General features: G+C 56.0%; 2 protein-coding genes across 2 annotated transcripts; both read left to right on the top strand.

The window, feature by feature from the left end:
- Window positions 1-236: 236 nt before the first annotated feature.
- CALB2 (calbindin 2) lies at window positions 237-6,467 on the top strand. The gene is made up of 11 exons (XM_065640968.1): window positions 237-361; window positions 3,094-3,170; window positions 3,344-3,433; window positions 3,542-3,622; window positions 4,490-4,546; window positions 4,625-4,702; window positions 4,851-4,906; window positions 5,099-5,138; window positions 5,244-5,297; window positions 5,694-5,765; window positions 6,025-6,467. The coding sequence occupies exons 1-11, from the start codon at window positions 271-273 to the stop codon at window positions 6,139-6,141; spliced, it is 813 nt and encodes a 270-aa protein (XP_065497040.1). The 5' UTR covers window positions 237-270; the 3' UTR covers window positions 6,142-6,467.
- A 1,284-nt stretch (window positions 6,468-7,751) lies between these two features.
- On the top strand, window positions 7,752-19,414 carry GOT2 (glutamic-oxaloacetic transaminase 2). Its single transcript, XM_065641137.1, has 10 exons — window positions 7,752-7,880; window positions 12,394-12,550; window positions 14,034-14,162; window positions 14,540-14,599; window positions 14,720-14,881; window positions 15,088-15,192; window positions 16,118-16,268; window positions 16,516-16,681; window positions 17,626-17,776; window positions 18,267-19,414. Exons 1-10 carry the CDS (start codon window positions 7,819-7,821, stop codon window positions 18,387-18,389), a joined length of 1,266 nt encoding a protein of 421 aa, XP_065497209.1. The 5' UTR covers window positions 7,752-7,818; the 3' UTR covers window positions 18,390-19,414.
- Window positions 19,415-19,582: the final 168 nt, after the last annotated feature.

Genomic DNA, 19,582 nt, shown 5'->3' with positions numbered 1-19,582 from the left:
CCCGGTGTCTCTGTCACCCCCCTGGTGTCCCTTTCACCCGTCCCGATGTCCCAGCGTCCCTGTCACCCCCCCGGTGTCCCAGTGTCCCTGTCACCCCCCCGGTGTCCCGCTGCCCGCCCCGTTCCCGACCGGTGTCCCAGGCCGGCGACGCCCCCTGGCGGCGTCGGGCGGCGCCGGCGGCGTCGGGTATAAAAGGCGGCGGCGGGCGGGCGGCGGCGGCAGCGGCGGCGGCGGCAGCGGCGGCAGCGGCGGCGACGGCGGCAGCGGGAGATGGCCGGCCCGCAGCAGGCCCCGCACCTCCACCTGGCCGAGCTCACCGCCTCCCAGTTCCTCGACGTCTGGCGACACTTCGACGCGGACGGTCAGTCCCGGGGCGCGGGGGACCCGCCGTCACACCCCACACACCGGGATGAGCATCTCCGGGAGCGCGGGAGCGGGAGGGACGATGGAGAGTCCCCGGGCATCCCGTCGCGGGGAGCCCAGAGGAGGACGTAGAGCCTCTGGCACCGCAGCCCGGGGAAAACGGAGAGTCCCCGAGGTGCAGCCCCGTCGGGCGAGCTCCGGGATCGGGGGAGCGAGCGGCCCGCCAGGACCTCCCCGTCGGGAGAGGATGGGGCGTCCCAGCACCGAGCCCTTCCAGGAGCCCCAGCCCGTGGGACGACGAGCCCCGGGGTGCTCCAGGTCTCCCGGGGTGCAGGGTCCCCCGAGAGCTGGGATTTGCTCAGGATTGGTGTCACCTCTGGGTGCTGCCGGGGGATCCTACTCTTCCCAGGGTGCCCTCTCCCAATAAACCCTTGCCCAGTGCCCACCCTCTGCCCCCTCCAGCCGCCCTGCCTCCATGGTGCCCTAGCCTTTGCGCCTGGGTTGCCCGGAGATGTGAGGGGCAGCGCAGCCACCAGCCTGGCCCCAGGGCCACCCCATGGTCCTGGAGGTGGAGGGTGACACAGAGGGTGTTCCCTGCCTGGAGCGGGGTGAGGAATGGCCCCTCCAAGGCTGGAGCAATTTGTCCCTCCCTGCCTGCTCCCCAGCCCTGCAAAAATCTCTCCCCAGGGATGCCGTGGCAGTGGCTCTGTCCCCAATGGAGATGTTGTCTCCCCATAGAATAACAGCTGGGCCTGCCACCCCCTGTCCCCGTTGCTGCCAGCCCCAAAAAAGGGGGGAAATGCAGAACACAGCATCATTTTAGTGAGAAAATAGTTTGTTTCAGCACCATGGTGCTGTGAAAAAGGCTCAGCCCCCTGGCGAGAGCAGCCCAGGGGAGAGCTCTTGCCTTTCCCGGGGTCTCCTGGCCCTGGGGGCGGTTTGGGGACCAAAATCCTGGGAAAGCATCATGCAGCATCTCCAGCTGCGCTGCTGGAGCCAGAGCTCAGCCTGCGCTTGGTGTCCTCCTGGCCACAACTTCGGGGCCCCTCCTGCAGCCCCAGGGACACCGGCATGGCTGTCACTGTCACCACTGGAGCTGGCACTGGGGCAGCTGTGGGGTTTGGGGAAGGTGGGACTGTCGCACTCCTGTGAGAGCGGGCAGCTCCCGGTGTGGGTGTCCAGCTGCGCCCCTGGCTGTGCTCCGTCATCTCCAAAACACAGGGGCAGGCATGGGTCCAGTGTGGCCTGTGGGCAAGGTGCCCAGGAGAGAAGGGACTCAGGTGCCATGGAGACGGTGGCCTTGGCAAGGACAATGTCTGGCCACACCGGGTGGGAACACCAACAGCTCCAGCCACTTCTCTCTGCCCATGGGCACAGGGTGATGGAGGGACCCGGGGTTCATGCCCCTGCAGATAGGGCTGTCTCATCCAAGCTCTTCCCCACTCTTAAACCCCTCTGTTAGGGCTTTTACCTCTTCCCTCATGCCCTGGAGATGTTCCCTTGAGGGTCTTTGATGTTCTCGCTTTGCCAAACACAGCTCCGCAGCACGGAGAGGCTTTGGGGATGCTGGTGCAGCTGCACAGACCGGCCGTGGCTCTCCGGAGGAGATTTTCTGTACGGCTTCACACCCTGCCACTCTGTGGACATGGATCAGACTTGTCCAAGCTGCTGCTTGGAGGAAAACAGGCTACCAGCCATGGCTTTTCTTGGCAGTATTACTTTTCCTGGCTCAAAACTCTTGCTGATTTTTATTTTCCAACTGAATTCAAAGGAGCTTGGGGCTCTCCCATATCTGCAAATGCAAAGCCCCGGGAAGGGAAGTGGAAACCCAAGCCCCTCAGCAGCTCACGCCGGCACCCCGACATCGCCAGAGCCCCTCATGCCCTCCTGGGAGGGATGCTGCTCATCTGGCGGGAGGAAGGCGCCCTGGGGCTTCCCCAGGTGCTTCCAGCCAGGATGTGGACGGGTTATTCCCAGCTGCTGCGTTGCAGTGGGGAGAAGATGCTGCCTGGGAGCCCACGGGTGACAACGCTGAAGGTGGTGCAGAGCAGGGCACCACAGCCCAAGCCTCTGGAGGCTGAAATGGGAAAGGGTTTTGGGGGGAGGATGCCCACAAAGAAGAGCTTAGGCTGTCCCTGCTTGGCGGATACATGAGACAGAGACCATTCTGAGCCCCCGGACACCTCAGAGACCAGCTCTGGGCTCCCCCCGCTGGGGGTTGACCCCATCCCGGAGCTGATCCTGCACCCGGGGGTGATGCTGTGCCAGGTGCCTTGTCTCTGCTCCCCATTTGCCCTTGCTGACTCCTGCAGTAAACCAAGAGGAGGCAGTCCTGGATGGGGGATGCTCAGGAAGGAAAGGTTTAGTTAAACCACCTGGTTACAGCATCAGATGCAGAAAAAGCAGCAAATAACAGGATGGGGACAAAGTCCCCTGTGATGGCGATGGGGACAAAGCCCCTGTGCCCTGCAAGCGGGTGCAGGGAACAAGCGCAGGGCTGCGTCCCCTCTGAGCTGCAATACATGGGGCTCCAGCTCTCTGCAAATTTGGGTATCACTGCATTTGTATAACACTTGCCATCAGATGGCTTTTCTTTGCTGCGACAGTCACCTCACAGCCATGTCCCGGTGTGGGGGGGGACAAGCACTGTGTCCTCCAGGAGCATCCCTCCCTCGCTTCCAACCCTCTGACACCAGGGGGGTCTTACTGCACTTTTTTTCCCTTCCCTAGGAAATGGCTACATCGAAGGCAAAGAGCTGGAAAATTTCTTCCAGGAGTTGGAAAGCGCGAGGAAGGGGGCGGGTGTGGTAAGAACCTCTCCCGGTTTTGCTCCCCCTCTTCCTCCTTTCTCTCCTGCCTGAGGATTCAAGCTCACGAGTGGGACCCAGGCACTGTTGCGGGTTCCCAGCAGTGAGGCAAGCGGGGGACACTGGCACGGGGAGGGGGGTTCAATGCTCCTGCCCGCTCTCCTTGCTGGCAGGACTCCAAGAATGACAACCTGGCTGACAAGATGAAGGAGTTCATGCGCAAGTACGACAAAAACGCGGACGGCAAAATCGAGATGGCGGAGGTGAGTGGTGCTGGTTCTGCGGATCCTCGGGATGCTCCTGGTCCTCCCTTGACACCCGTGTTCCCCCCTGACACTCATGTCACCCCCTGATGCTCGTGTTCCCTGCAGCTGGCCCAGATCCTGCCCACGGAGGAGAATTTCCTGCTGTGTTTCCGCCAGCACGTGGGTTCCAGCTCGGAGTTCATGGAGGTGAGTGGGATGGGCTGTGCCAGGGCTGCCCGTGGGATTTGGTCCTCAGTACCCAGCTCCACCATGCAGAAACAATTTGGAGCTGGCATTGCCCAACCCACCCTAGCCTCCTGCAAACTCTTGGCTTAAACTCAGCATCAGGAGGGGAGGTGGAGGCATCCTGGTGTGGATGGTGCCGGTTTAGCGGGGGAGAGCAGGAGTGTGATGAGTCTCCCAGTCCTCAGTGCTCCTCAGACACCTCTCAGGGCAGCTGGGAACCTTGTCCCGGTTTCCAGGTGATGTGAGCTGTGGGGATTTGGAGCTTTGCTGTAAATTCCTCTTCTGGGGTGGTCAGTCCTTAGTGCCCGAGGGATGTGCTGAAGCAGACAACCATGCTCTGGGCCACCCCAAAACCTCGCTGTGGGCTTGCATGGGGTGAACTCATCTGCAGGAGAGAAATTGCCAGTGCAGACCAAAACGTGGCTTGGGCTGGGGGTGATGTGCAGCATCCTGAGGGGAGCTTGTGCTTGGAAAATGAAGCCAAGATGAAGGCAATAGCTGAAAGAGGAGCACCCCGTGGCACGGGCAGGGGTGGAGGTGGGCACTATTGTTTAATTGGGGGATGCAATCAAATATTAAAGCCTGGCCTCACATGCCAGGGTGAGAATAATAGTGCTTGAACTCTTGGCATGGGGCTGAACAAAAGCATCCAGCACCCAAGGGAGAGCAGGTGGCACTCGGCCACCATGAGCCGAGACCGGAGCTGTGAGATGACCCCATCTCTGATGGGTGGTGGGGGATGCTGCGGGCTATGCGGGTACACACATGTTGAGGGGGGGAAACATGGGACGCAAGCCCACGCTAACATTCACAGCGGTTGCTTCTCAGGCTTGGCGCAGGTACGACACGGACCGCAGCGGCTACATCGAAGCCAACGAGCTCAAGGTGGGCTGCAGGCAGGGGGTGGGCTGAGCCAGGTCCCCACCAGGGATGGGGACATCCAGCACAGCCCTGTCCTTCCAGGGCTTCTTGTCGGACCTGCTGAAGAAGGCAAACCGGCCCTACGACGAGCCCAAGCTGCAGGAGTACACGCAGACCATCGTAAGTGGGACCTGTGGTTGGTCCTGGGGGACCACGGCTCTCCCGGGGCAGCGCAGGTCCCCCCACGGGGGTCTCGCCACCCCACGGCAGGCAGGAGGGAGAGGAGGAGGAGGCAATGGGTGACCAGGTGCTGCTTGTGTCCCCACAGCTGCGGATGTTTGACATGAACGGTGATGGGAAACTGGGCCTCTCAGAGATGTCCCGGTAAGGTCACAGGCGGTAAGGAGGGAAAGACACCCCGAAACACTTGCCTCTAGGGAGAGTCTGCTCCAGCTTCCAAGGGAAACAGTTTTCCTCTTTAATTCGCTTCTGTTCCTGAGCAAAAAGTAATTTCGGATTAAAAAAGTGTCTTTTCCTGGCAGCTTCCCACTCATTCCTGCCCTTCTTCTTTTTCAGACTTCTGCCTGTGCAAGAAAATTTCCTCCTGAAATTTCAGGTAAAATTTAAAAATATAATAATAATATTAAAACCAAAAGTTCCTGCTCCCTGCTTGCACGTCCGTCCCCTCCCTCATACCCCGGTGTCCCTTGCTGCTGCCCAGGGAATGAAGCTGTCCTCGGAGGAGTTCAATGCCATCTTCGCCTTCTACGACAAGGTAGGGAGCCAGCTCCTGGGAAACTGCCACAAATAAATATAACTCTGAAAAACAAACAAACAAAAACAAACAAAAAACCCAAACACACACAAAATTTTAAAAATCAACCAAAAGGCAAAGCAAAATGAAAATTTAAACAAACAAACAAAAACAATAACAAAACCCCCCAACCAACCAAACAAAAAAACCCCACAACAAACAAAACCAAACCAAAACAAAGCAAAACCACACGGTTTGGGTTGGGTCAGTTTCTTGCTCTGATGTGGGGGGCTAGTGCTGGGTTTACCCCGGTCTGTGCTGGGTGAGGGTCTAGGGGTGCCCCCTGCACCCATGCCCAGGGTGGGCTTGTGGGGCTCGTGTCCTTGTCCCCGCTGATGTCCCCCCCTCGTTACCCAGGATGGGAGCGGCTTCATTGATGAGAACGAGCTGGACGCGCTTTTGAAAGACCTGTATGAGAAGAATAAGAAAGTAAGAAGGGAAGAATAAGTGGGGTACAGAGCCTGGGTGCCCCCCCAAACCCCCCCTGTGCCTCCTCCCCTCTCCCAGCGGCATCTTCCACCCGTGTCCCTCCTCCCTGGGGACCAGGAGAGATGCTGGTCTAGATGCCAGCCCTGCGTCCCCATGGGATGCTGCACTGAACCTGGGGAGGGGGGATTGTCCCAAGCCTGGGGGTGCCCCCCAGGGAGAAATTGGGGTGCCCAGCCCCACCAGTCCGCCCTCTTTGCAGGAAATGAACATCCAGCAGCTCACCAACTACAGGAAGAGCATCATGAACCTCTCTGACGGGGGCAAACTCTACCGCAAGGAGCTGGAGATTGTGCTCTGCAATGAGCCCCCCATGTAGGACCCCCCCAAACAATGCTCCTCCTCCCCAAAAATGAGCACAACAGGGGAGCACCCACCACTACAGTGCTGCTGGGGGAACATGGGGGAGTGGTGGGCCCCCCAATTCGGGGGCTCAGCGCCCACCTCCCCCCCAGTGCCCCCCAGCAGCTCTTGGGTTGTTAAAATCCCAATTTGGGCGGAAAACTCTTATTTTATTTTTTTTAATCCATCCACCTGGTTGGTTTAATTTTTTTTTTTCAGGGGGGTGGAGGGGGATGTGTGTTTTCATTTGTTTGATTTCTTCCTAAGTTTTTCTCGTTTACCAAAGAAGCGTTTACAAATAAATTCAAGTACTGCTAGACCCGAGCCCCGCTGTCCCCGTCCCACAGGGGGTGGCAGGGAAAGGTGGGACCCCCCCATGGCCCCACGCAGCTGCTGGGTGAGGGGTGGGGGAGAGAGATGGAGCTTTTCAGAAAGCCCCTATAGATTGGGGGAGGAATTCCTGAGGAGCAGAGCGTGGGCAGGCTGGGGACACTGATATCCCCAGCTGGGTGACCTCCAGTTCAGCACACTTCCCAGTAACTCCTGGTTACCCCTCCCAGACACTGGCAAAGCTTCAGGGACATCCCAAGGGTTGTGCATCACCCTCCTCCCACCCAGTTTAGGAAACTGGTTCTGGGGTGGCAGTGCTGGTGGAGTCCCAGTGCCACCTCTCCCGCTGGCAGTGGGGGGCACCCTGGTCCCCCCCACCCAGTGGCCTCTCACTGGGGTGGGTGCTGGGGACGTGCAGGAGGTGCTGGCCACAAGGCTGAGACCCCACGGGTGTCAGGGGGTGCGAGGTGGGGGAGCCACGGCGGTGGGGTCAGTGCAGTGCTGTGGGGATGGGGGTCAGCCCCTGTGCTGCCCAGTATGGCCCAGTACAGGTCTGTGTAGCCCGCTATGGTGCAGTACAGTCCTGGATGACCCGGTATGGTTCAGTATGGCCCAGTACCATCCTTTACTGACCAGTATGGCCCAGTTCAGCCCTGTACAGTCCATTATGGTGCAATACAGTCCCGGATGGCCAATACAGTCCAGTGTAGTGCAGTACAGTCTTTTACGGACAAGTACAGCCCAGTATGGTCCAGTACAACCTTGTACAGCCCAGTATGGCTCAGTACAACCTTGTACAGCCCAGTATGGCTCAGTACAGCCCCGTACAGCCCATTACAGCCCAGTGTGGCCCCGTACCACCCTTTACAGACCTGTGTGACCTCATATGGTGCTGTATGGTCCTATACAGCTGAGCACAGTCCAGGACAGCGCTGTGCAGCATAGTGTGGTGCAGTACAGTCCTCTCTGCCCCAGTACGGCCAAGTGTAGCCCGGTTCGAGACGGCCCAGTGCAGCGCAAGGCGGAGCACCGCGTCCCAGCCGAGCCCTCCACGTCCCAGCGCATCCCAGGGCATCCCAGCGCATCCCAGGGCATCCCAGCGCATCCCAGCGCAGCCCAGCGCAGCCCAGCGCAGCCCAGCGCAGCCCAGCGCAGCGCAGGACGGGGCGGGCGCCGCGACTGCAGTGAGACCTCCCGGCCGCCAGGGGGCGGGTGTCGATGCCGCCTCGCGTCGGGGCGGCGCACGCGCGGGGCGGGGCGCGAGAGCGGTGCCCGCAGCGTGAAGTGCCCGCTCGCCAGCCCGGCCCGCTCGCTGCCGCTCGCCATGGCTCTGCTGCACACCCGCCGGCTCCTCGCCGCCCCGCACCTCGCCGCCGCCCGCGCCAGGTGAGGCCTGAGGAGCGGCTCAGCCCCCCGGGGCCGCCCTCCGGTGCCGGCGGAGGGGCTTTGCCCCCGGTGCCGGTCGCCCCCGGTAAGGGGGGCGGGTCGGGGGACCGCGGGGAGGAAGCGTGTCCTTCTGCGGAGCCCGTAGGCGCTGCCAGTGACGCCGCGGTGGGGAAAAAAAAGGGGTTGCGGGGGGACAGCGCGCGGATTGGCTGGGGACGGCGGCGGGTCGGGGGGCGCGCGGCGCTTCCTCGCTCTCTGATTGGCTGCGGCCGGGCCCGACGCCCCCCCAGCCTGCCCTTGAGGAGCCGCCGTGGAGGGCGCGTGGGCGCGCGGCGCGTGCAGCGCGGCACCGGGCGGGACTGTGTAACGGGGACCCTGTGCCGCGGGAAACGGGGCCGGGCGCTGCTGGCGCTGTGCGCCCGGAAATGGGGCTGGGGGGAGCCTGTGCAGTGGGGCCGGGGTCCTGCTGCCTGTCCTGCGCCATGTAGCGGGACCAAAGGGACCCCGCGCACTGTGAAATGGAGATGGGAATCATGCACTTGTTTGGTGGGTCCGCAGCGATCTCACGCACCATGAAATGGGGCTGGGATGCTGCTGCCAGCGCTAGAGCCATGCTCTCAGACCTGGCGTGAGCAGTGCGGGAGCAAGGTGGTTTCTCTGAGCACCAGTTCTGTGCTGGCAGCTCCGGACTCCGCTGCCTGTGAAGGCAGCAGAGGGAGGGATGGATGGATGGATGGATGGATGGACAGATGGATAGGAGGATACAGGGTGCAGCCCAGAGCAGCTCCACAAGGTACAGCTGACCCGAGAGCCCTGGGGCACTGGCTGGAGGAGCACCTGTCTCTGTGTTTTCCGCCCTTGGTCTCTAGCAGGTCTGTGAAAGGCATGCCAGCCCGCTGGCAATCGCTTTGCGTTTCTCAAGCTTGTTCTACAGAAAACTATAAATTACCAAACTGAATCTAGGTCACCAAAGACATGCAGAACATCCCTTCTGTAATTAAAGAGCCTTTGTGCACAGCCTGCCTGAGATAGGGGAGGCCAAGCAGTGATTAGCAGTTTTCTGCTTCCTTATCTTCAGCAACTTGGAGCTGTTACCATTGCTCTGCACGTGGAAGGGGCTTTCTGAAATCAGGACAGAGGTGAAGAGATATAAAATGATTAAAGTGGCTCCTTTGACACGCAAGTGCTAATTGAGGTGATAACTCAGTCTGCTGAAGCAGCTATTTTAAGTGCTTTCTTGGTAGGAGGCCTACCCAAGCCGACTGGGACAATGGATTTTTAGGCTTGAAAGGAGGGTAGTAACCAGCAGCCCCTTGGCATTGTTCTTGTTTAAATATTTGCTTTAGTTGTGGTATCCCCACAGCGTGGCCAAAGTGGCCTTTGACCACTTCACTCTGCCCTGGCTTGCAGACCTGCCATAGGGGCTTTGGCAGAGGCTTTGAAATCCAGTCTCTGTTGTGGTTGTACCTCAGGGAACGTAGGTTGGCCTCTTCACAATGGAAGCCTTCACTGGACTTGTAAATGCTTGCAAGCTTTCTGAGCTTGGCTAGAGTCCATCAGCACACTCTTAAGTCTCTGCAGCTCAGGCTGAGTTCCACCTACATTTTTAAAGGTTGTTGCTGGTTTACACAGTTCCTGGTGCATTTCCCCACCCTCTCTCTGTCCATGTATCACACCACACTTGCAGCTGTGCATTAAACTGGCTTGGAAGACTAGCCAGGCTGAAGAGTATGAAGGCTGCTTGAACACCAGCTCTGCTCAGCATCTCCACTCTGACTTGGGCCACCAGTGCTGTAGCTGGAGAATGTGCTTTCTTTGGTTTTCATTTGTTATCCCTCAAGTTTTTAGTTTTCTGCACCAAAATACCTCCAGCCCGGCAGAGAGAACAGCCAGTTTATAACTTTTGACCTTTATTCAAGACGAATGCTCTTTTCATTGCTCAAAATAAAATATAACAGTGCAGAGACGACAATGTTACAGTATTGTAGGGGTAGCAGTCTGTTAGGACTTGTGGCCTCGAATCCCTGGTAGAGCTCTTGTCCCAAACCTCTGCCTAGAAAGCTTTGCCTCTGTGATCTCTTGAGTATCCTGATGTGTTTGGACAGCTCAGCCTGGACTTTTTTCTCCTGTCTTCTGCAATCTCACCTCCCTGGAAACAGCAGAAGAATCTTTCTTTGGCCTTCACCCCAAAACCTGCAGGCAGGGAATGGGAAAATCAGTCCTAAACCTACCCTTCGCTGCCTTAAGCCAATAGAAAGACCAGCTCAGAACAACAGTTCTTAACTCTCCAGAGTGCTGCAGCTTAGGTAAACACCCGCAGGATCAGCATTAATTGCAGCAGCAGTATATTAGAGCCCAGTGACCTGCTTAAGTGTTCGCAGGATCGGGACCTAAATACCCAAAACACCGTAAGCTGCTTGGTGAAAAGCCCAGCAGAAAGACTGTGCCATCGCTGTCTCGGAAGCAGCCACTCTTTAAAATAGATGGCTAGGCCCCTGCAGCCCTCAATACCAAAATAATCGCAGACCAGGTAAACTGCAGAGGGGAGGGATATGCTCCTGTGCAGAGTGTGTTTCCTTCTTCCCCCACACCACCAGGAAGGCGTTGGGAGAGGTTTCCTCAAAGCGGCATCACACGCTGCCTGAACCTGCAGCCGGTTTTTGCCCCGACAGCCCCTCGGCCCGTCCTGCTCAGGTTGGCTGCCCAGGTCTCTCCCTCCCCACCGGGTCCCCTCTGTAGGGTGTGTGTTCCTGGCACGACTGACTCATCCTCCTTTCTAAGTTGATCCTGTGCTTAACCAGAGGTAATTAAAACTTGTTAGTGGTCGAGAAAATGATAAGCACATCTTCCATTTTTAAACTTACCCGAGGTGGCTCTGCCTCGTACATATGTTGCTGCCCTTGTTTTCACAGCGCCTGTCAGGAAGAGAAACGGAGGCTTTTTATTTAGAAATACTGTGCCGATGGGAAGAGCAGTTAAGTCTGAAAAGGGCAAATGATGTTTGGGGCTCTGATGAGATACAATCCATGTACATGTGCTAGTGCAAAGTATGCTTATGCAGTGACTGAACTGGGTCTAAACGGACCCAAAACAGAGGCAGAGTGGATGGGGAAGATGACTTTGTGGATTCTGCTAACCTGCAGCTAGTGTTAGAGCCTCCTTAACCCGCCTGGCCCTGCTGCCTTCAGATTCACTGTATCTGTCCCCACACCAAACAGAAGGGGGTGGCTGGAGGCTGCGTGCATTGCCTGGGGCAAAACCCAGCCCCGGGACAGCATTCCTGAGTTGGGAAAGGGTGTTATCTTCACAGGAGGCATCCTTTCCCTGGCTGCAAAGCTTTGTAAAGCTGATATGTGGCAGCATTAGCTGTGGGAGCCCTCTGGCTGTATGTTTCTCCTTTAGCAATCCAGGCTCAATCCTTCCCCAGAGGAGATAAACCAAATGTACCTTGTGCTGTGTGCTTTGTCCCCCAGAGCCTGGGGATCTGGGTAAGTGCAGGTGTGATGCTCAGGGTGCTCAGAGCTATGTGGAGTCCTCGTCTTTAGTAATCCTGCCTTCAGGAGGGGGCTGTTACAGCTGTAACCCTCTGCCAGGCAGGTTAAAAACCACCACACCGCTTCTCTTGCATTATCTACAAACCTGCAAAGCCTGGACGTGGGACTGGGCAGAGGCTGTGGCCAAAGAGAGAATAACAGATTTCTTTTTATAGCATGGTCTGGTCTGCCCTTGACATTAAGAGAACCTCTCCGTCTTCAGGATGTCCTGCCAAGAGGGCAGAGGCAGGTTGTTTGTGCAGTGGCTGCTGGGGCGTGGGGCACAACACTCCTGCTGATGCAGGGAGGTTCCATGCCCGACAGCAAGGGAAGGGGCCTTCGCAAAAGAGCTTGTCACTTGTCACAGTGGGAAGAAAGTGTCCTCTGCAATTTCTAGGAAAACAGCATTTGGCTACAATATCCCTCTTCAAGCGAGGCAGAGTTTGCAGGGCAGGGAAGGAAATATCTTCATTAGGTCAGGCTGTGCTGCAAGAAAAGCGAATTAGTTTTCATGCACAAGAGCCCTGGAGTTTGGAAGAGGCTCCGTATTTGTGCTCCGTGCAATTACCTGTGTCTGTCGAGGTTCCCCAGAGGGGACTAGCCTACATGATCCTACCTCTGGTCTGTGGAGAGATGGTGCTTGGCCAGAGCATAAGAGTTTAAGATTTGTTTCCTGGGGCCTTTCTGGTGTTGGCACATAAGGCAAGTAGAGCCATTTCTACACATTAACAACTTGGAAGAGGTCAGTCATCTTCAGCCTCAGTGAACTGAGGCTCTTTGCCCATTCTGCAACATAAAATGCAGCGCCAGATCATGGAGCATAGAGGAGTTGGGTTTTATTCCCCCTGAATAATTCTCTTACCACTGCTTGTACCTTTTCTAGTGGTTTAAAGACCAGATTTCCTTGAGGTTTTCTCTCTAGCCCTGTCCTTGCCCAGTTCTCAAACCTAATTCTTAGCTTTTTTTTTTTTCCCCTTCAGCTCATGGTGGTCCCATGTGGAGATGGGTCCCCCCGACCCCATCCTGGGGGTGACAGAAGCTTTCAAGCGTGACACCAACTCCAAGAAGATGAACCTGGGTGTGGGGGCATACCGGGATGACAACGGGAAGCCCTTTGTCCTGAACTGTGTTCGCAAGGTGAGCCCGGTGCTGGTTGCTGGGACGGATCCAGCTGTCGGGTGCCCTGGGGGGCGGGTCAGGGATGGGCAAGGCCTCTAGGCAAGGTTCGTCTGTTGGTCCTTAGAATAAGCTTTGTCTCTAACAGAGCAGGACAGCGTTCCTGGATGTCTCTCTTAGCAGTACTAAAGTTTTTGAGACACAGCAGAGCTGGTTGTTACGTATCAGTGGATAAAACAGGGAATACGTGTCCTGTTCCCATCTGGCTAAATCTAATTTGTTGCTGACTTCCACCAGCCCTCCAACCCAGCTGTCCTCTGAACTTCAAGGTGTTCCTTGAAGAGGCTGATGTTCCCTGGGCCAGCCCACATTGGAGGAAAGAGCTGACATTGTTCCCTTAATGGATTAGTCTTAGAAATTCTGCTGAGCCGTTGTTACCAGTTTTTCCATAAGCCAGTCTAAAACTCCAGCCCAGGGAGCTGGATGTGGACACTGCCCTTGAGGGGATTACCGAGCCTTTCAGGGCCGTAAGCGTAGAAATAGGCCATTAAATAGCTGGGAGCTGACGCACACATTGACTGGCTGGTCTCCTTGGCACAGGGAGGACACGTTGTCCATGTTTCTCATCAGTGTGGGGTTCAAAGCCATGCCTTGCCCTCGCTGTCCCTGTGTCAGCACGTACCACAGCTGAGTCACAACCAGGGAGCCTGGGTGGTGTCACAGGAACAATTTCCTGGTGGTATGTGGGTGCTGCCGGGGTCTGTCCTGCCACTCTGGGGGCATTGATAGGGTTCCTAGAGTGTTCCAGATGCCTCCATCACAGCGTTTTTCCTCAGCGTGGCTCCTTGCCTGCTCCTCTTGCTGCCACTCTCTGATCCTGTGTTAGGCAGGGACTTGGACTGGTTTCTGATGTGGGATCTGCTTGAAAGAAGTAGATATTAGCAAAGCTGAGAGGAGCCCTGTTTAAGGGTTGGGTGAGCCAGCTTTTAGACAGGCTGCTTCCAACATTGCCTGAGATTTCTGGATTTTTTTTTTCACCTGCTCCATCTAATTCAATAAAATTCCCAGCATGACGAGGCCCTACAAAGGGCTTGCTACCCTCCCTGGGATGTCTCCCTGTGTAGAGACAATCTCTGCCTTTCAGTAACAGTCAAGTCTTGCCTTCCTGCAGGACAGTTCCTGCTTGGGCAACGAGATGCTTGTCCTTGTGTGGCAGCACTGACTTGTAATGGGCTGGAAGTGGTGCTATCCCTTGGTGCTGGGTGTCCTGGCTCTGCCATAACAATGGTAGCACCTGCTGAGGGATCTGGTGGCTGCTGGGGACCATGCCCTGTGGTGAAAGCAGAGCACTGGCTTTGAATGAGCCCTGATCTCTGAGGGAAACTCCTGCCAGCCAACCTTTGCCACTTTTGAGTGAGCAAATGTGAAGAGAAGCGACCTTGAGCTGTCCATGTACTTCTCCACAGTGGTGCTTTCCTTGCTGAATCTGTTTCCTCCTTCCCAGGCGGAGGCCGAGATTGCATCCAAGAAGATGGACAAGGAGTACTTGCCCATTGGGGGGCTGGCGGATTTCACCCGTGCATCTGCAGAACTGGCTCTGGGTGAAAACAGTGAGGCTTTCAAGAGTGGCCGGGTAAGGAGCGGGCTGGGGAACAGGGAGTGGGCAGCGCTGTCTGATATATGGTTGGTAGTTGGGTGCCCAACAAAAGTGGAAGGACTGGCAGGTACTCCTGCCTCCGAGTTGCAAGCTGGCCAAACCCAAAGATAACTGTGTCCTCAGAAGACTGGGGTGAAACAGCCCATCCTGAGGAGGGGATTTCGCCTTGCCAGGGGTCCCAACTCTGCCCTGCAACTGGAGTTGCTGACCCATGAGGTCCCCTCCAGCCCCATGTCCCCACTGGGGTGAGCTGTCGCAGAGCTGTGCTTCTGCCAGTGCTGACATCGTGACTGGACTTACCCTGTATCGTACTGTGGCTGCTCAGACTCATGTATTTGTTTTGTCTCTTGCAGTATGTCACTGTGCAAGGTATTTCTGGGACTGGATCTCTGCGAATTGGAGCCAACTTTTTGGTGAGTCCCTGGCTGGTGGGGGAAGGAAAGGACGTGTTTTGACCACAGGTGAATCTTTGGGGTTTTCAAACTGCTTGAATCTGTTCAGCCTATTTGAACGCTGTCTTTTCTCTTGATCAGCAACGGTTCTTCAAGTCCAGTCGTGATGTATATCTACCCAAACCATCCTGGGGTAATCACACACCCATTTTCCGTGATGCTGGCATGCAACTTCAGGCTTACCGCTACTATGACCCCAAGACGTGCAGTCTTGACTTCTCCGGAGCCATGGATGACATTTCAGTGAGTTGCCTTTCATGCCTGGAAGCAAGGAGGTGATGTGGGGAGATGGGTGATCTTCTTGCTTTAGCCTAAATATGATGCCTGAAGGCACCAAATCAAGGCTAGAAGACTTGCAGAGCTCATCTAAGCTGTCTAGGGCAAGAGTCTCAGCTGCTGAGGAGAGTGCTCAGGTGCTATTAATTAATTTTATGTAACATCTTTCATAGAAAATTCCAGAGAAGAGCATCATCCTCTTGCATGCTTGTGCTCACAACCCCACCGGGGTGGATCCCCGGCAGGAGCAGTGGAAGGAGCTGGCAGCTGTGGTGAAGGTGAGCAGTAGAGTGTCCCAGGGCACTGTGCAGTTCCTGGGATAACCGTATCCCTGGGCTTTCACGGGTGGTATCTGATCTTCACTACGCTAAAGGTTCCTCCCTTCCCTGAAGCCAGGATGGGGGCCATGTTCTTGTACTGAAGACAGGAGCAAGGCAAGTGCACCCTTAAAGGTTCTAGGTGACCATCAGACTCTTTGCTGGCACCTTCCCAGCAAATGGGGAAGGGGAGACCTGAAAGGAGAGCAGCAGGCTTGAAAGATTGAGCTGGGATAACTGGAGAGGGTCTCCCAGTCTGGTGTATTTAAAATGCTGGAAGATCTTTCACGTGCCTGGTGTCTTCTCAGAAGTTTCAGCTGGAAACAGATAGGGGCAGATTCTTCCTTCATCCTTCTACTCTTCCTCCCTGCTGCTCCCTCAAGCTGTAACCAGTGATATTTGGCTTAGGGATGCCTGGCCTTAGTAGTGTCCTGAGAATTAGTAGACATCAAAGTGGCCTCTGGGGCCTACAGATGGCTGTGGGTCTCCTGATGGAGGGGCAGTGGGGCTGGGTTATCTGCCTGGAGGCACTGGAAGGTTTGGCACGTGCCCAGAGGGTTTCCAGGTGTTTTTCCTGGAAACTGATACTAGGAGACACTGAAATGGAATAATTTATTACTGCTGAATGCACTTCTGCCTTCTGGGTTAGGCCGCACACCCCAAAAATGCACTAGTAGGGTCTTGTCCTGCTGTTTTGATGTGTGGTGGGCGGCAGTGAGGTTTGGGCTGCCTTCCCTGTGGCAAATGAAGGGGAATGGCTCTGCTTCTGGAGGAGAGGAGTTGCAGTTGAGCAGGCTGCTGCTTGTGTGGCTCTTTTCAGCTTGTTTACCTGCTCCCTTTAGAGGTGTTCAGCTCCTGTGACACTCTCTCCCCTCTCTGCTGGCAGAAACGAAACCTCCTTGTGTACTTTGACATGGCCTACCAGGGCTTTGCCAGCGGGGACATCAACAGGGATGCCTGGGCTGTGCGGCATTTCATCGAACAGGGCATCAACGTCATCTTGTCACAGTCCTACGCCAAGAACATGGGGCTGTATGGTGAGTAGGGCAGGTAGTGTGGAAGTAGTTTCATCCAGGCTGCTGGAAGGACCCCAGGTTTAGCAGCCTGTGTTTTTCTGCTGCCTGTGCTCATCCTGCAGTGCTGGGCACACGAAATAATCTGGGAGCTGGTGGAGACCCTTCTAGAGAACAGGGCTCCGCTAAAGCTATGTGGCATTTGGATAAATCCTGCCCCAGCCCTGGGTATTGGGGGACAGAGGCTGGGACCTGACTGCCGCTATTTCAGGAGAGCGTGCGGGTGCCTTCACGGTGGTCTGCAGTGATGCAGAGGAAGCCAAGAGGGTCGAATCGCAGCTGAAGATCCTCATCCGCCCCATGTACTCCAACCCACCCCTGAACGGAGCCCGCATCGCCTCTATCATCCTGAACACCCCTGACCTACGGAAGGAGTGGTAAGAGGGAGCTCCTAATGCTCACGAGAGGGAGGTGTGAGGTCTCTCTGTGGCAGCCTTGTGCTGTCCTCACTGCCTGCTGCTGTCCTGGGCAGCTCAGAGCTTTGGTGGTACAGTCAGAACTATGTGTCACCACTTTCCTCTGGAGAAATCCCTGCTGGTTTCGGTCCAGCCTCACACAGGTTTCCCTTGTGTTACCAAGACAGAAAACACTGTAAAGGAGGGGATAAAGCTCCCTGGGATTGAGTGTTGCAGGAGCTGTGTATCCAAGCAGTGTGAAAGACTGACTGAGGCGTTGTAGCTGTGTAGTATGTCTCACACGAGGAAAGTGGAAGCGTAAGCCACTTGGAAATAAGACCCTCGTGCCCTAAGCCTGCTTCCCGGCGTCAGCCTGTGCCAGCCCTTTGGTGTCGAGTCCCTGCCAGCAGCTGGCCTGGCAGAACAAAGGCTGGCAGTGTGATGTGGCCTCACTGGGAGCTGTGTCCTTTTGGCAAGGCTCACACTTGTGCCTGATCTAGGGCCTAGCAGAGACGTCTCCTGTGCTGCCTTGGAGCAGGGGATGTCTGCCTGCGCTGGGAGGCACCCCCGCACTCTTCATCTATCTGCAGATGTTATTTTATCTGGGTTTGGGCAGTGCCGCCATGAGGCCTCCTACTCAGCTGTAGCTTTCAGAAGTGAGAGATGCTGATACTCTGGTAGTAGTGTCCAGTAGCTGTGGAATAAATAAATAGCAGTTATCTTCAGGTAGCAGGAGAACGAAGTAGCTCTTCAGCTAGAGCTACAGGTTCACACACTCTGGTCTTTGCTTATCTGCATTCCCCGTGTTTTTGGGGTGTGAGGCCCTTGCAGTTTGAGAGGGTTGATTCCTGGTAGTTAAGGGAGCGGGGGAGCAGCTTTGGTGCATCCCAGCCCTGCTCTGAGCGGCTCCTGGGTTGGCTTCTCAGGCTCGTGGAGGTGAAGGGCATGGCCGACCGGATCATCAGCATGCGGACTCAGCTGGTGTCCAACCTCAAGAAAGAGGGATCCTCCCACAACTGGCAGCACATCACTGACCAGATCGGCATGTTCTGCTTTACAGGGCTGAAACCTGAGCAGGTAAAGGCAGTTCCTGTGGTCTCAAGGTGTTGCTTGTGCTCCTTGTCTATAAGCTCCTGACCGCAAGTTCCAAAATGAGCCCTTATGTGCAGCTCTTCCTCCAGGAGGAGCTTCTTCCAAGCATGCAGCACTGGAGCATTTGGGGAGCCAGGTCTTGCACTGCTCCCCACTGTGCTTGCTGAGGTTGGAAGCAGACGCAGCCCACTTCACTATCAAAAGAAGCGGTCACTTGGCACTGCTCTAGGGTGACCTTAAAGGTCAGCTCAAGTGAGGTGACTCTTCCAGCTGGACATCTGCAGTGTTTGCATGTTGTCCGAGAGCCGAGCAGCATCTCTTGGTTTACAGGTGGCACTGCTGGCTCAGCAGGTACTGGGATGCCTTGTCTGCTGGCACCCAGTTTGCTTTCTGTTCTGGCTAGCTGGGTAAATTTGCAACCCGTTGACAGAGTTAGAGGTTGGCCTGCAGTTTCATCTTTGCTTTTTCACCCCAGGTGGAACGGCTGATCAAGGAGTTCTCCATCTATATGACAAAAGATGGACGAATCTCTGTGGCGGGAGTTACATCGAGCAACGTAGGTTACCTGGCTCATGCCATCCATCAAGTCACAAAGTGAAGACAAACGTGTGCCCTGGAGCTGGTGGCCTTCCCTTCCCCACTGGCGAAAGATGGGGAAGGAAAGGGAACAAGCAGAATATTCCAACCACAGCACTTGACGCCGCTGCTGAATGTATCTTGTAGATGAGTTGTTGTAGAAGCCTAGTGAAAACCACCCCACGTTGTGGGGCAGGGACATGGCTGGCTCCTGCTTGTCACAGCCATTGTCCCCAGCTGTCCATCCTTTGTCCATCAGCCCAAACACCCATGTGTGTTGGAGGGAGCAAATGCTTAGCACTGCCATCCTGCTGGCATAGGCACCAAAGGCTTCCCCACACTTGTTTCTCCGTGAGAAGGCTTTGTGAGGCTGTTGGCCGCTGGCCCAGGCAGAGTGTATGGGGAGCTGGGTGGGAGGGCTGCTCAGATGTGCTCCTGTGACCTCCTCAGCTGGTCCTTGCTGCCACCAGGCTCTGTCCTCCTTCACTCTCCTGGCCCAGGGCTGGGCAGTGCCGAAGCTGCCCTCTGACAACCAGCACTGAGGACTTCTCACTAAAATCTGCTCCATTGTTGGCTTCTTTCTTTCCATCTGGGAATCTCAGGGGTAATTCACAGTGGCATTGGTGTGTGGGGCAGACCCATGTCCCTCCTCTCAACCTGCCTGGTTCTCCTGACTACACTCCCGTACCTGAAGTCAAACAATTTCTTGCCCTTCCCCAATAAGAACATCTGAAAACTGCTCTCCTGGTCTCTGCGTCTCCCTGTTCCAACCCAGCAGCCTCTCCTGCAAAGCTGAGTCTTTGTGTGTGTCCTGTGGGCCAAGAGGTGGGCCCTGCTGTGCCCACCCTCACATGGGGCTGCAGGGTGTCCCTCATCTGCTCTGTTCATCTGCCACACACCAGAAAATGGGAGGGAAAGATCCTAAGGGAAGTCTGAGAGTTGATGACTCAAAAAACATTCTGTCCTTTTATACTGAGTCCGCCTGAGGCCCTGTGACTCACTGGACTCTGATTTTTTTTATTCCAAATAAACTGGTGCACAGCTGTGTTGGGTTGGGAACTTTCTCCTGTCATTGTACAGCTGGATCCTGTCCCTTCCATGTACCAAATATTCCCTCTGGGGGATGTGCCAGCACAGGGGAGCTCATATGGTCAGTGAAACCCTAATGGGAGGATCCCATATAGAGAGAGGCCAGTTCCCACCCGTGTGCCCCAA

Source organism: Caloenas nicobarica, chromosome 9 (assembly GCF_036013445.1).
Source record: "Caloenas nicobarica isolate bCalNic1 chromosome 9, bCalNic1.hap1, whole genome shotgun sequence".
Classification (NCBI taxonomy): Eukaryota; Metazoa; Chordata; class Aves; order Columbiformes; family Columbidae; genus Caloenas; species Caloenas nicobarica.
The sequence above is the reverse complement of the archived record's forward strand: the minus strand, read 5'-3'. Positions and strand labels throughout refer to the sequence as shown.

Excerpts from the sequence above, each read along its gene's own strand:
- CALB2 (XM_065640968.1), top strand. The coding sequence starts at position 271 with ATGGCCGGCCCGCAGCAGGCCCCGCACCTCCACCTGGCCGAGCTCACC. Across the intron at positions 3,434-3,541 it reads GCAAAATCGAGATGGCGGAG|CTGGCCCAGATCCTGCCCAC; the intron begins GTGAGTGGTGCT and ends TGTTCCCTGCAG. Across the intron at positions 5,139-5,243 it reads ATTTCCTCCTGAAATTTCAG|GGAATGAAGCTGTCCTCGGA; the intron begins GTAAAATTTAAA and ends GCTGCTGCCCAG.
- GOT2 (XM_065641137.1), top strand. The coding sequence starts at position 7,819 with ATGGCTCTGCTGCACACCCGCCGGCTCCTCGCCGCCCCGCACCTCGCC. Across the intron at positions 14,163-14,539 it reads AGGCTTTCAAGAGTGGCCGG|TATGTCACTGTGCAAGGTAT; the intron begins GTAAGGAGCGGG and ends TGTCTCTTGCAG. Across the intron at positions 16,682-17,625 it reads CCTGACCTACGGAAGGAGTG|GCTCGTGGAGGTGAAGGGCA; the intron begins GTAAGAGGGAGC and ends TTGGCTTCTCAG.